Source organism: Miscanthus floridulus, chromosome 11, assembly GCF_019320115.1.
Source record: "Miscanthus floridulus cultivar M001 chromosome 11, ASM1932011v1, whole genome shotgun sequence".
NCBI classification, from domain to species: Eukaryota; Viridiplantae; Streptophyta; class Magnoliopsida; order Poales; family Poaceae; genus Miscanthus; species Miscanthus floridulus.
Window position 1 is genome coordinate 77,748,246 of NC_089590.1, and position 10,169 is coordinate 77,758,414.

General features: G+C 46.1%; 1 protein-coding gene across 2 annotated transcripts; it reads right to left on the bottom strand.

The window, feature by feature from the left end:
• Window positions 1-1,204: 1,204 nt before the first annotated feature.
• LOC136493680 (protein RKD5-like) lies at window positions 1,205-9,605 on the bottom strand. Of its 2 annotated transcripts, XM_066489782.1 has the most exons (6): window positions 9,342-9,605; window positions 8,693-8,794; window positions 5,915-6,203; window positions 5,560-5,738; window positions 1,759-1,982; window positions 1,205-1,641 (listed from the first exon to the last, which is right to left on the bottom strand). In XM_066489782.1, the coding sequence occupies exons 2-6, from the start codon at window positions 8,757-8,759 to the stop codon at window positions 1,399-1,401; spliced, it is 1,002 nt and encodes a 333-aa protein (XP_066345879.1). In that variant the 5' UTR covers window positions 8,760-8,794; window positions 9,342-9,605; the 3' UTR covers window positions 1,205-1,398. The 2 variants fall into 2 exon arrangements, with proteins under 2 accessions (XP_066345879.1, XP_066345880.1); XM_066489783.1 differs by lacking the exons at window positions 8,693-8,794; window positions 9,342-9,605 and adding an exon at window positions 6,306-6,827 and having other exon boundaries at window positions 1,206-1,641.
• Window positions 9,606-10,169: the final 564 nt, after the last annotated feature.

Consider the following 10,169-nt stretch of genomic DNA (forward strand, 5'->3'; position numbering starts at 1 on the left):
AGTGAGAGAGGGAGATGTAGGAGTGGCTGACTGTCGGCTTTGGAGGAGGATGAGACGTCCATGTCGAGGTCCAGTCGGTGGCGTCGTCCGGCGGCAGTGGATCCAGTGGCAGGGTCGAAGACGCAGTGGAGTCCGGCGTGGTGTAGACGTCCGGCGTGGCGTAGAGGCGGTGGTGGCGCTTCCCGTCGCTGGTAGCCCCCCCCCCCCCCCCCCCCCCCCTCGATCGGTCTAGGGATAGAAAGTAGGTGGGGCGTCTAGCGGCTCAGGTGAACCTCTTGTCTGCTCCCTAGTCCCTACCTCCGTTTATATTGTGCTGCGCGACAGGAGTCCACCAACCTTGGTTTAGTTAGATGCCCCCGATCAAGACACTGGATCAAGGTCTGACTCGACCGTTGGGCCGGATGAAATCAACGCTAAAAATTAACAATGAGTACTAGCGACCTCACGTATCGAAATGCTCCTAGTAATTTGTGATGACGATGACCGTATCTGGCTGCAGCGTCGTAATAGCTGATAGGATCATATAAGATACTACGATGACGCGCTCGAAAAAAAAAAGATTCTACGATGACGCGATTTCCACGCGGCTCAGTTGATTGTGCACAACAGGGCGGCCGGCCTGCCACGCCACACGTTTCTGTTAGAAAAGAACAAATGCACAGCACCTAAACACGTACTCAACCACTCGTGCTTCTTCAGTTACGCTAACGATCATTAGCTTAATTTGATCTTAGCTTTATCTGTATCTCTGCTACTTAGTGTAAAATACTACTAACATTTACACGAATATACGTGAAATGTTTGATGACATTATTTAGTCCTGGGAACAAAAAATTCGTCCCTTTTCTTTTTCTCCTAGTCCACTCGCCTTAAGCGCTGGTGACTGTCCAGATTCCTGAAAGCGACATGAGAGCTTTAGCAAAAATCTGGTTCGTATATATTGCTTGTCCGGCCAAAAGCGGAAATTAAGTTTTGCAGTTTGGACACACGTCGTGGATCGGCGTTGTGGCGCCGCGTGAATTTTCTGTCAAATTTCCTGCAGCATGATCAAAATGACCAAAATGACGTGATAAACTGCCCAACTTCCGTGGTTTCAGCCTTTCAGGACTTCAGGTCTTTCACCATCAGCATCAGGCATGGGCGACATTCTCGCATAGATGCGCTTAAATTGTAAGGTTAACTCGTAACACCAGCATCCAACCATGCTATGTTCAGTTCTCCACTCAGTTCAGTTCGCCCCAGCAGATTAGGCACCAGCAGAACAAAGCAAAGTTTTTGAAGAGAGCGACTACCGGCTACCATATAAACTGGTGATGCACATGGAACGATTATCTCTTTGCAACCAGGTTCATTCAACCATATCTTTTTACACCAGCTATTATCAGCTAAAGAGAAATGCTAATCCATATCGAAATCCATATCCTCCATGACTGAACTTTTGGCCCTATATCTCCTCTTGAAAACATCTTCCCTGAACAGCTTTGTTTCAGCCATCAGGTCCATGGTTGGTTTCTGCTGTATGGTTTCCTTCTCGTTCTCCAGCATGCTCTTCCGCTTTGTGAGGGCGTTTATCGCAGCAGCCAGCCTGTCCTTCTGCAGCTGCTTCTCCTCCTCCTCCTCGTCCTCTCTTGCCAGCACGTACTGTTCAACAAAATTTGAGTTGTGTTGGCATCAACAAGTTACAGCTGCATCAAATTGTGACGGTCGTTCCCTGGAAAATTCACAAGTGAAGTGAAACAGAAATACCATCAGGTTTACCTCAAGGTCATGAATGAGGGAGTCAAGTGACTTGATTTTCCGGTGAGGCCAACGAGGTATCCCATATTGCCGGCATTTCCTCTTCAGTATGCTGACCCCAATCTTGAGTGTCTTTGATGCATCTCGGATTGGAAGATGGAAGTACTGAGCTATATCAACTAAAGTAATGCTATCTATATGCTTCCGGTTGGCTCTTATATGCTTCTGAACTGGTGGTGCAAGTTCTGCATATACCACAAATGTTATTAAACATTCAAGTAGCAAAAGAGGAGACATCAGTAATGAATATAAATCAAACATAATGACAACTCAAACTTCCAAAGGCACTATACTTTTCTTATAATATTAATTTGTTCTTGAAGTTTTATACTTTTATTTACCAGCGGAGGATGAAAGAAGTAAATTGTAGAAAACCCACCAGTAATATCTATAAGAATGGGCTTTCAATATAGGTTGGGGGTACAACAACTTTTCCTCAAAACAAGAGTAAACAGGTACTATGAATCGCAACAACAAACCGTTACATAATAAATTGCTATTATATAGATCTCATGAGCCCATAAAAGTACATAATACTAACAAAAAAGTAAGTGCCACAAGTAACCAATTTCAGAGATTGAGAACCAAAAAAAAGTTTGCTGAATTTTATCTTATCTTCATGTTAACCTTTTATGTTGTTAACACAAGGACATCTTAAAGTAAATTGCCAAGAAGATACAGTTGTATGATATCCAACTACTGAGTTCTCTTTGCACTCTTTCTTAGTCTAAATGAAGAAAAGGCTCCAAACTAGATGTGTGGTTGTGCCAATTTCGAATCATATACCATCTGCGCCAACTTAGTTCCTCATACGAGAAGGGATGGTCAGAACACAGTATTTTTTTAGGGAAACTTACAGGTGGACTGCCTTCTCATTCAAGCTGGGTAAGAATATTTACAGGCCGTCATGGTGAGAGGAGACAAGACAGAGAAAACAAAAAAGTAAAGAGAAACAAGGAAAAAACTGAAATCCAGTACACGGCTGCAAAAATTCCAAGACAAAGGCGGCGACACTTCAATGGGGTGGTTATATACATAATCTGGAACATATGGAAAGAAAGAAATAGAAGGATCTTTGATAACAGTTCTTTGGATGCAAACCAGGTGGCCCACAGGACAAAGGAGGACATTGAGCTGTGATCAAGGGCACTAAACAATTTCGCTTAGTTGAGAGTGTGATGTTGGAATGTGTGCCCTTAGGGGCCTAGGCTTACAGGCCTGTTGTATATAAACTCTCTTTTCCATCTTAATTGACAGGCAGAGCTCCTGCCAGTTTTTCAAAAAAAAAAAAAAATCCAGTACAACACTATGTTAACCAGCTAACGCTGCCTATCAAGATTTCTGTTTCTATTTATCCATAGGTAGCTACAATAAAGTGATGGTTTGCTGAATTATCAAAATAACTATTTCTATGTAAATTCTTATTTTGAGCAACATGGCATGGGCACTGCCTAGTACAAGAAAAGAGTTGTATATCAGAGATTGAGAGCCCCTAATGGCCTAACCAGCAGATTAGGAGCTTTACATCAAAATATATTCATAACATCAAAGATCTGTGCACAATTCTTGGCAATAAAAAATCCTGATGGTTAAGTTCTTTACATATTTTCCACATAGTATACATGGCAATCTGAATTGTTGTCCATCCTGTGCCTAGAGAAACTGTGGATTGCGGTTATTCAAGTATTGCATATGCATCCATTGTACTCATTTGCCAATTTGCCATACCTCTTTGGAGGACGGGTTACCAATTAGGTTCACCCTCAAATTTTTATTAATCTAATCTTTCCTTTAATTAACTGTAGTGTTGATGGCCTATCGACATAACAGGAATAATTGTGAATCCTTTGCCATGATACTTCAACATGCCATGCAAATAGTGTACCGATATTAGGAACAACAACAGTATGGCCATGCTGTCGGCTGGTTATGAGTCCTCATACAGGTCGGCCTTCGGGGCATCTTCTCGACCCTGTGGAAGGTTGAGTCTCCTTCTTAATACAATGCCTTGGGGGAGGTCATTCCCCTAGGAGGAGTTATTTTAGAAGGACAATGATATATTGGACTCACAAATTTATATTGCTGACACCCTCTACCAGTCTAGCTCCATGTTTTCCCTGCTGCACACCTAAACCCATGATGAAACACCAGTTTCAGTCTAATGATAATGCTAAATTCCTCCGAAGGCACTTCTAACTTGCCAAATCTCCAATTGTTCAGTGTCAACCAACTATCTGCCCATCCCCCAACTATCGAGTTATACAATATAGGGCGTCTTTTTTTTGCAATAATTCTAATTGCTGGGTTACCAACAAAAATATCTTGATTGACCATGTCATGTGGCACAGCTAGTGACTGTTTGACCAATGTCCAAGACTCCAACTCATCCTAGATCAGTACATGCAAGAAGCTCCATCTCTGTTAATTTTACAGGGGAAATTCAAACTTAGCAAGAAATGTGGCCCCAAATAGGGGGAAAGGCATGTGTCAACTGATTGGTGGCATTTAAAAGAAAAATGAAAGCACCAACACAAACTGCAGATACTAGCAATCACTGACACAAACTGATTCAGGTGAGGGTACCCAACTTGGCATCTGGACAAGTCAAATAGGACATGGAATCCGACAAATGTGTTAGAAATTTAGAATCTAACACTGATGGAAATATTCCCTGCACATTCAGTAGTCTATTGTCGAGCCTGTTAAGAGTCAGTCTTTAGTTTTCAGTTCAGGTTTGTTAGCAGTTGCCTGGTCTCTAGGGAGTTAGTGAGCCAGTTGCTTAGAGGAGTTGTGAGCTTAGAATCTAGGGCCACTTTGGCCAGCCTTTACTGTAATCCTCCATTATAAATAGGAGGCAACATAAACAGAAAAGCTGCAATCTTGCAGGGCCAATCATATTGGTGACAGCGACAGCAGTGAGTTGAGAGAGGCTTAGGCCATGTAGAACCAGTGACGGAGCTTGGATAGGAAAATAAAGAGGGCCAATTATGACAGAAATACGAACAGAGGGGGTCTGATTAGCATTTTGTAAGCACTTAAAGCAATTAAATTAAGTGCTCTTGTCAACCGGAGGGGGGAGGGATGGCCCTAACTAATCTCCGCCACGTGTACAACCCATCGTTTGGGTGGGACGCTTGCAGAAAGCTGCCATTTTTACATGCCATGGTGGAAGTCACCAGGAGCGCTTGCTGCGGAGCTGCTGCCTGCTTAAGCGTTGATGCCTAAGGCTCGTCTAGTGTGAAAAGTGTCAGTTTCAACCTGAACAACTGAATATTAGCATGGAAGATTAGTTGTCTCGTGCTAGATTATGACACCTTTTTCTGGGTTCAAGATCTTATTTGGCATATATCAAATTCTGAAACTTGTCTAACTCCAAATCGCATTTGACGTGTGTTTGTGAGGGCATGGACAGTGGAAGGATGCTTAAAGCCTTAAAGGGAGTGAATAATAGAACTATATTGCCTAAAGTCTTTATATTCAATGGGATGAGAATTTTCTAAAATCGACATCCAATTCGTGAGCCTTTCAAGATTTGGCACCCTGACCCACATGTCAATGACTCAGATTGACCCCACATGTCATTGCGATATAAGTGCCAAATCTTGAAAGGCTCGTGAATTGGTTGTCAATTGTCCACTTGAATCCTCCCAGGCGCAATAATCTGAGGTGCTGTTGTTTGACTCAGCAAGCAAAAAATGGAACTTTATACAGGTAACACTGGTTACAAGTAGATTTCCAAATTAAGAAAGAGAAAACAATCACCTTTGTCAGATTGAGAATCCCCATCTGAATCGGACTCCGATGCATCAGCCAGATCAGAAGTTTTCCCCTGCTCACCAGAACGGATGGGTTGCTCTTTTGAGACCTTTTTCTCTTCCTGAAACCGAAACACCTTCAGCAGGTCGTTGTACAGGTTAGGCAGATACTGCAGCTGCGGGTTCCTGGAAGGACAAGATCGAAGGCTTCAGAGTTTAGAATCAATTATCAGTTCTACTTCTCCGAAAACAGAAACAATTTGTAAACTGAAATGACAAATCTTTCGGCCATCAAAGCATTTTGAGAAAGCAACGCAGCATCCGTTTCGAGCTTATGTGAATTGTGATCTGATTGTCCATACACGAGGGGGGAGAGCACGGGCGGCGGCGGGGAGGACGGTGCGACGGCGGCGACGGAATCGAATGCCACAATGCAACGCCAGGTCTCCACGGTCTGTCCCTCGCGGAACACCGGCCGGCTCCGCCACCCCGCTGGCAGTATCCGCGGCGCGGCGGCGGGCAGGGCGACCTCGAGGCACGGTGGGAAGGAGAGGGAGAGGACGAACTGCCGCTCCATCCACCTCTCCCACCGGACCCACCCGCCGCTTTTCCTCCCGAGCACCCTGTACCCGTGCACGCTCCTGTAGGCGGCTGCAAAGACAGAAAAGAAAATCACCCCGCGTCAGAGACACACTCACACGTCGTGCTCGATTGAGAAACGATTGAGAAAGCGTGGCGGAGGCCGGCACCGACCGTGCTCGACGGTGCTCGCGAAGATGGCGAGAGCGGTGAGGGTGGAGACGGCGGCGTCCATGGGAGGAAGGTCTGGATGGTGGGGAAAGGATGTGGAGATTTGACTGGCTAATTGAGGAATCGCTAATATCTATTGCTCTGAAAATTGGCTGCCGTGCAATTGCACTGGCTGTGGCTGGCGCCTGGCAGCAATTGAAGAAGGCAGTGGATTTCGATCGCGTTGGGTCCTTTCTTCTTTCTAAAAGGCCGGTGGGGAGAGGACAAATAGGAAGGCGGGCTTTTGATGCCAGCACACTAGTTGTCATTTGGAAAGCTTGCGATGCATGCTGCAAATCCTGCTGTGCTGTGCAGTGAACTGGTTATTACTGGCGTCCCTTCGACAAACGTGCATCAGAAGCAGCCATTAAACAAATTTTGGGTCCCGTGTATTCTGAAGTGCAGTCCACACCGCCGAGGCGCCCAGCAGCCGAGCGCACGACAGAACAAATCCAGATAAGAGGTGCGCAACATTCGCGCGGCACCTGGGGCTTATCACGCCGCGTTCACACACTAGCCGCGATAATGCGATATACGACGGCACAACAAACCCATAGCCCGAAGCCATAAAAACACATGCACAGATAGAGAGAGGTTCGAAATGCCGTAATTACAAGAGTCACTGTTTACTTATTACTTTGTTCTCGTCGAGTCCACTTGCATGCTCCGTCGCTGCTGGTCAAAGCATCCCACACCGTAGCCTCCTGATTTCTTCCCAAAATCTTATCGGGCGCACGTTCGCGTCGCCAGAACAGAGGAAGAAGGGGGCGGGGGCGGGGGCGAGGGCAGAGGTAGGCGTTGGGTGGAACGGCCAGCAGCGAGGTCGCCGCGGTGGTCGAGGCGGTGGCCACGGCGCCGGCAGCGGTTAAGGTAGTATTTGTGACCATCTATGGCCAGCGACCTTAGAGGAGGGGCCCGAGGGCGGCGGCCGACCAAGCTACGGTGACAGGTTGAGGGGCGGTAAGTGAGGCGGCGGCGGCGCCGCTGAGCGGGTGGAAGGAGACAACCGGATAAGTGGTGCCGGTAGCGGGGGCGAGGAGTCGCTGGCGAACTCCTGGATTAGGATTAGTGAAGGGCGGGTTCATCTGGTGGGGGTGGTAGGTGGGCTTTGAGGTCACAAGTGAGGTTGCAGGTAGTCTAGGTGGCGGTCGAGGCGGTGGGCGGGAGGAGGAAGATGGGTACGGAGAGAGAGAGAGAGAGAGGAGGAGGAGGATGGGAGGAAGAAGATCGTGTGCGCCGCTATCCCTAGTGGCGCACATGCGTGTCGCTTCTTGCTTAGTGTATACTCGTATGTACTCCTAACACATGATGTATGCCACGCATACCCATGACAACGTGAACCCCTTTGACATCCATGGAGTATTTGTGACCATCTATGGCCAGCGACCTTAGAGGAGGGGCCCGAGGGCGGCGGCCGACCAAGCTGCGGTGACGGGTTGAGGGGAGGTAAGCGAGGCGGCGGCGGCGCCGCTGAACGGGCGGAAGGAGACAACCGAATAGGTGGTGTCGGTAGCGGGGCAAGGAGTCGCTGGCGAACTCCTGGATTAGGATTAGTGAAGGGCGGGTTCATCTGGTGGGGGTTGTAGGTGGGCGTTGAGGTCACAAGTGAGGTTGCAGGTAGTCTAGGTGGCGGTCGAGGCGGTGGGCGGGAGGAGGAAGATGGGTAGAGAGAGAGAGAGAGAGAGGAGGAGGAGGAGGAGGAGGAGGATAAGAGGAAGAAGATCGTGTGCGCCGCTATCCCTAGTAGCGCACATGCGTGTCGCTTCTTGCTTGGTGTATACTCGTATGTACTCCTAACACAGGATGTATGCCACGCATACCCATGACAACGTGAACCCCTTTGACATCCATGGAGAATGCACAGCATTGGGGTAAATTTGGTGCACCATAAAAGCCATTGATTGCTACTTTATGGATTCCAAGTTCTTGGGTTAAACATGCCTAAATAGTTAATTGCCTCGCATATTTTAGATTTGCCCGTGAAAATAGGGTGCAATATTCTTCGAGCAAATGGGACAGCATCACGTTAGTTATCTTGCATAGCTAATATAATATGCTATACCTTCATGATTAATGTTAAAGATTTCTAGAAAATATAATGACCCACAATTCGATATTCAGCCAAAACCTCTAGCAATGAATAATTCCCATGATACATGTATACAAATACGAACATCGTCCTAAGAAATTGGACATTGTAATAAAGCAAGCAGAAATTAAACAACACTCTGATACGTATAGTTGTATACTACTTAATAGGGGTAAAATCAATTGAGGAAACTACAGCAGACAACAGTGCAGATGTTGATCTAGCGTAGGCTTATAAAGATATTTTCATGAGGATAACTTACTAAAGGTAGCTTGTTTTCCTTGACAACCGTAGGAGTTTGATTTGAATGCGTTGTGCCCATCCAACATAGTACCATGTATTTTAAACCACTTCGTCGAGGAGCCTGGAAATAGACAACTTGGTCATATTCAAAGAAATCAACTTAATCCTTACAAAGCAAGACAGGAAAGAAGGTCTAAGAGAGAGAGGCAGCTTTGCTCATCTCCCCATCTTCAGCTCAGATTTTCCACAACCTTAAATGAGGAGAAAACAAACTACCAGTCATTTCTGTCCAGTGAGTTTTTTTGATGGACTGAAAGGAAATGCAAATCAAGGAAGCAACTTTGAGGGGAAATTCAGATATCTATTCAGGATTCAGTTATAGCTTTCTGTGACTTGTATGTATCGCTTAGGAACTGCTTGCATGTTGGCATTGGCTCCATTTGCATTAGAGGAGCGAGGAATCTGACCCATCAGTTCAGTATAATCATCAAATTGAATGCTTCCTTGAATTTATTCAGTATTTTACATCGTGTAACACCACCAGTATTCAGCCTCCACTAAACCATCATTGTCTAACTCCCAAGTCCTAATGGAACCAGTCTCGAGCAGTTACTTTTGTAGTATCAGCTTTTAACTCAATACTATAAAAAACAATATAGCTGTAGTACCTTCTAATTCGAGCGCCGGCCAGAAGCTGAGAATTTCTGAGCAGTCGCCCTCTGCGTCATTCTATCGAACAGCTTGCGCGCGCCCCTTTGCCCGCTCCAGACCGACCACGAACAACCAGGTCGCCTGTTGACCTAAAGGCAGATAGGTACTCCGTGGATGCACACATCCAATTACGTATCCGGTACCATGTCGGCAGCATCGCTGGCGCATTGCCTACGCAACTTCGCTTCTCCTTCTTCCGGCTAGGATATAGTCATAGTCACCACTGTTCCCAGCTGATTCACCACAACTACAGATATATGTCACCAGTGCTAATAGGCCTGCTACTGAAGACGATGGTGATCCGGGCGCGAAGACTGATGACAACCAGAAGTTGAAGGCTAAACGGGTCAGGAGACCAAATCCTAAGGTGATGGTGTGACACAACCGTTCGAAATAGCATATTTTTGGAGACGCTCGTCTTTTATCAGACACTAAGCACCTCAAAAGCTGGCTACATCGGACGGTTCCATCAAGCACACCCCAAGAGAGAACTCGAATAATTCACGTTTTTCGTCCAGGATCCAATAACGAGAACGAGTTTACAATACTTAGTCCATTTCATACCACAAGAGTGCTTAGAAATGCATTATTACAATATCAAGTTTAGAGTGCGGAATTTAAACAGCGGAATTAAAATAACATCTAACGATAAGATACAAGGATCCGTATATGCCCACCAGAAGAATCCTCCACACAACAACTACTCCTCAAGCTGCACCTGCAACAGAGGTAAATAAACTCTGAGTACACAATATACTCACAAGACTTACCCGACTAGTAGGAAT

What these genes read in the sequence shown, in the direction of transcription:
- LOC136493680 (XM_066489782.1), bottom strand. Translation starts at nt 8,759, where the DNA reads ATGTTGGATGGGCACAACGCATTCAAATCAAACTCCTACGGTTGTCAA. An exon ending in AGGAAAACAAGCTACCTTTA is followed by an intron (nt 6,204 to 8,692) that starts GTAAGTTATCCT and finishes CTGTCTTTGCAG; the next exon opens with CCGCCTACAGGAGCGTGCAC. An exon ending in GGATTCTCAATCTGACAAAG is followed by an intron (nt 1,983 to 5,559) that starts GTGATTGTTTTC and finishes TGGTATATGCAG; the next exon opens with AACTTGCACCACCAGTTCAG.